Here is a 4,881-nt window from a genome sequence, read left to right on the forward strand (position 1 = left end):
ATGATATATTGTTAATAATTTAAATTATCCTATTATAGTTAGTGGTTTTAATGTTATTATTGGTGGTAATAGTAGTATTAGTAGAAGTAACAATACTAACAATTTAATTGAGACCTTATCTTGAAAGAAATGATTTTAAGCCCAACAAACAGTTTTTGGATTTGGTTCAGCAGTACTTCCCTTACAGAGAAAATCAAACAATAATTATTGCAGTTGTGTCAAACCAATAACATCTCAATAAAGGCGAAACATAATATTCTATTCAGCAATACACGGCTCTGCCTCTCTTCATTTCAATCATATGATATTCTGATAGGACTCTAACTGTGCAATGCCTTGGACAATGCTACTGAAATCTAAAAATATGAACATGTACATTTATTTCCAGCAGGGTCAGCAAAAAGCAAACCTCTTTGTGTCTAAATGTCCCTACCCTACAAATAAAAAGAGACACTTCATAGCAAGTTTTAAAGTCAGAGAGATCACACGGAACTGCATATTTTCCTAATGTGCTAACATCAGCCTTTTGGCTACACCGACCAAAATGACCCTAATGAACTCGAATTTATGTAGTGTAGTATAAATAAAGATATTTTAACAACCAAGTGCTTTGCAGAAAATAAAGCATTTATTGTCAAAGCATACAACATACCAAGATAAACTATAAAGTTTAATAAATCGTATTTTCATTTGAACTGGAGAGGAGAGATAAATGAAAACAAATAACTAGGTGGACTTTAATTCACTGGCACAAAATTACAATTTGTATCGAAAAGGAAATATAGTTGGCATATAATATTCTGGCTGAAGATCATACTGTTATGGTGGTGACATTGTCCATGCGTCTCCTGGGTGACAAAAGTCCTTTTTGATTTTGTGCTGAGAACAGGGAAATGTCGTCAGGTATTGCACAAACTATTATGCATCCAAATATTTTTTATCCAAAATAAAAAAAGACAAATTTAACCTTACATACAATAATAATTATTACATCTAAACCATAAGTGCTTCATAATTTAAGTAGAAATATATGACAAATGCGTCAATATGCCGAAATATATATATATATATATACATATATATAGATATATATATATATATATATCATTTTAAAAATGTTCTTTTGGAAAGTGAAAATGCGTGCATTCAGAGAGAAAAAGACCCACACACTGTCGGAGGATCCCAGCGCGCTAAAATGTGCGATTATAGAAGTTTCTAAAATATAGAGCAGGAGTGGCTTAGCCTCTACTACCGTTTGTACTGAAATTTTCATCTCCATCCTTCTGGGCTAGCTACAAGTTGACCACCCAAATTTAACGTTGTCCATTTGGCTTCAGTTGTGAGATGTCATGTGCCTGGAGAGGTGGTGGCGTTCCCTAAAGGACTCATTGCATATGGGACACTTGAGTTTCTCTTCCCTCCTCCTCTTCACAAGCGGTTCCATGGAATACTCCTTTTTGTGGTGTGATCTCATGTGATACACTAAATCTGAGGTCATCCTAAATGAAGCGTTGCATTTGGCACACCAGTTTTGAGCTGGCAAACATAGGGAAGTAAAGGAAGGTGGAAGCAATGTCAAGGTGGAAGGCAGCTGCAGCTGTAGTGGACCTGCTGAGCTCTTTGGCCAAAACGCGGTGGCAAACAGGAAAGGGCTCTGTTTTGAGAAGCTCCCTTGCAATGTACAGTTATTGCTTAATTCAGAGCTCTGTAGCTTCACTGAGAGAGGGTCAGACTGGAAGAGCCTTGCAGGAGCAACATTTTCTGAATGGCAGTCCACATTTACTCCGCTGGATACCATTTTCTGTCCCATCACCTGCAGTGGAGATATATGGCTGAAGCTGCTTCTGGTTGGTTGAGAGAAAGCGCTTTTTCTTTCCTGCTCCTGGCTTGTCACCTGGGCGATGCTAGTAAAGGCACTTCCCAGGGCAGTGTTGTCCTCTGTCTGGTTTTCTGGTCTGTGTAATCGTTTTTCCTCATGGGGACTGCTTGAATGGGATGGAGAGGCTGCTTTATTGTCCAAGTTCAGGTCTTCATCGTCAACCCCCCTTGAGGCTTTTTTAACCTCCACAAAAGCACTCCTCTTGGCTTCGCCCGTTTCTGGACTAGGTGGGGCAAACAACTGTCCTACTTCCTCTATATTATAGTAGGAGTTTGCTCTAAATGGTTGAGGACTACACACTAAGTCCTCCTTGGATGAAGGCATTGGTCTATCCAAAAACCTGACAGATGCCTCAATCCTCTTGGACCTGTTATCGTCCATTTGGTCATCGTATTTTCTTTTGGCTTTATGCATACTGTCGGATGAGGAATCTAAATCCTGACGCGAAACGTTGGCTTTGGGAGGCGGTGAGGAAGTGAATGAGGAGGATGCCCCTCTGAAATTCTCCATGTCTCTGGCTAGATTGTGAAAGTCTGTTGTGGGTTTGTGATTTTCCTTCTGAGGTTGGTAAATGGTTAATTTGCCGTATTTGGCTGTAGTTGTGATTGAATTCCGAGGCTCCATCTCTCTGTTCTCTTTGTAGGCTTGTTCCGAACTGGACTCAGAGCTGTGGATTCTCTTGGGACAGCGAAATCTCACGTGAGCCACAAAAGGGAAATCAAACTGAAACCTCTGGTTGCACTCCTGGCACGTGGACCCTATTGGACACAGAAGCAAAGTGTCATCAGGAGAGCATGTCTTTAATGGATAGGAAGAAAGCATATAACACGGAACAAACACAGTGTTTGCATTAAAGAGTTGACAAATGTGGGATCATCTGAATACTCCGTGTCACAGCTTCATGATCAAAGTGCATAACTAAATTCAAGAAATCAAAACTGCGATTCAGGAATATATATATATATATATATATATATATATATATATATATATATATATATATATATATATATATATATATATATTCTAGCTAGGGAATAATAATTCCATAAAAATGTGTTAATTAGGTTCTAAGTCTAGAAACATCTGAACACTTAACATTACAACTCCGGTTTAGGAATGATAAATCCGTTATTGATATGTGTTAATAAGGTTTTAAGTCTAGAATTATCTAAACGGTAAACGTCACATTTCCAGTTTAGTCAAACTTAGTCGAAGTACAACACTGGATTCTTGACGTTTGTTTTTTTTATGTAGACATTTAATTTCTGCGTGGCACTTCAATGGACATTTTATAGATCACAGCGTTTTGCGAAACGTTGTTGCTTTTCCCTTATAGTTACTATTAAGCGAAACGCTCAGCTCACAATAGATGTTATCTATTTCAACAGTAAACGTCTCCGAACTTTGCATCAATTTTACAAACATGAATAATAGATATTACGTCGTGTGGATGGAGTGTTGATACTTAGTAGTACGTGGGAGGTACGTTACATTGAAAAGAAAGATCAAGAAAGATCTATTCTAGACAGACCTTAATTATCTTTGCACCTAGCTGGATTTCAACCTACCAGTGTTTTTTCCAGATGTCCTGCCATGGTTCAGATGTAGAAGGTCTGTTAATTCTTTCCCGTACCAAACCAGCAATTCCTCATCTTTGGCAATCCTGCGCAGGGATCTGTAAAACAGTTGTCCATTTTTAATATAGGCTTCCAGATTTTGCTCTTCTTTGTTTCGAGCAGATTGAACCAGACGGAGCCACATCAGTCCCTCGGATGAGCTGTTTGCAGCTGAAGTATCCACCTGCAGGAAAAGACACGAATAATGAAGTACAATCGTGTTAAAAAGTCCCTGAAGAGCCCACTTACAGTCAATGGAGAACCCGATGCACAGCCTTATTATGGTCGTAACCCATCAAAACGAATGGAAATCGTCTGTCCAACTGAATCACACAGAGCTGGCATGACAGCCTTCCATATGTTCTATCTGAATTGTGAATTCGCTGGGACTCGCATTCCAGATTGTTCTCAGAACTAAACTGCATTTACTAGTTTATGAAATGCTAGATTTATTAAGAACCTACGATATAGTCCGATTACCAACGTAACAAAATGCATTTTTTAAAAAAAAAATACATCTCCACAATTCATACTTAAGTGGGTACTGGAATAGGTTGTGAGTAAATTGCTTAAATTGAGTTCTGCCCTGTTTGGTTTTAAGCTTATGTATTGTAATGAAAATTCTCTAACATTATTCACATCGTGTAGCGCAGCTCTATAGAAATCACATACATATTAATTAGTAATAATTATTTTAAATATAATATTGACAAGCGCATATATAAATATTTTTAGATAGATAGATATATAGATCTATTTGATGACATGCACTGAAATGTAAGTCAATTTGACGTTTTTACCCGGAAAATATAGGGTACAGTTCTCTTGTCTGTAGATTTGAGGGCGATGAAAGCTATGCTGTCGTATAATGAAGTGTGGCTCAGTACGCAGGGGCCAAATATGGCATTCTCCGGTATATCACAGGTGGTGTATACGCTGGTAAATATATCCGTCAGACATTGTTGAACAGCCTTGGCATCTCCGTCCCAAATTGTCTTCTGCACTCCTGTGTCTTCCATATCCGTCAACTCCTATAGAGGATGGCAGATGAAAAACGCGTTCAGATTTATGTTTATGTTCTGATAAAATATTTATTTTACTCTAATTGGTATATATATATATATATATATATATATATATATATATATATATAATTCTCAAGCTTTACTGTGGAAATGAAATACATTCAGGGGGGATCTCTATAAACAATTAGTTCTGGTGAGCTTTGGGAATCTGAAACTCAACGAATAAAGTTTCCATAGGACCTCTCAATGGCCATATCAATCGTCATCTAAATATTAGAAATTGTGGAATAATTTGATATGGGTGTGTGATAATATGTGATCACATTAAACAAAAATACGGGGGTGTCAACACAGTCAT

At 37.6% G+C, this 4,881-nt stretch overlaps 1 protein-coding gene across 1 annotated transcript; it reads right to left on the bottom strand.

The window, feature by feature from the left end:
* Positions 1-606: 606 nt before the first annotated feature.
* On the bottom strand, positions 607-4,524 carry PRDM8 (PR/SET domain 8). Its single transcript, XM_053463177.1, has 3 exons — positions 4,299-4,524; positions 3,451-3,682; positions 607-2,637 (listed from the first exon to the last, which is right to left on the bottom strand). Exons 1-3 carry the CDS (start codon positions 4,515-4,517, stop codon positions 1,334-1,336), a joined length of 1,755 nt encoding a protein of 584 aa, XP_053319152.1. The 5' UTR covers positions 4,518-4,524; the 3' UTR covers positions 607-1,333.
* Between the last annotated feature and the right edge of the window lie 357 nt (positions 4,525-4,881).

Source organism: Spea bombifrons, chromosome 1 (assembly GCF_027358695.1).
Source record: "Spea bombifrons isolate aSpeBom1 chromosome 1, aSpeBom1.2.pri, whole genome shotgun sequence".
Lineage (NCBI taxonomy): Eukaryota > Metazoa > Chordata > Amphibia > Anura > Pelobatidae > Spea > Spea bombifrons.

Excerpts from the sequence above, each read along its gene's own strand:
- PRDM8 (XM_053463177.1), bottom strand. The coding sequence starts at position 4,517 with ATGGAAGACACAGGAGTGCAGAAGACAATTTGGGACGGAGATGCCAAG. Across the intron at positions 3,683-4,298 it reads CTGTACCCTATATTTTCCGG|GTGGATACTTCAGCTGCAAA; the intron begins GTAAAAACGTCA and ends CTTTTCCTGCAG. Across the intron at positions 2,638-3,450 it reads GACATCTGGAAAAAACACTG|GGTCCACGTGCCAGGAGTGC; the intron begins GTAGGTTGAAAT and ends TGTGTCCAATAG.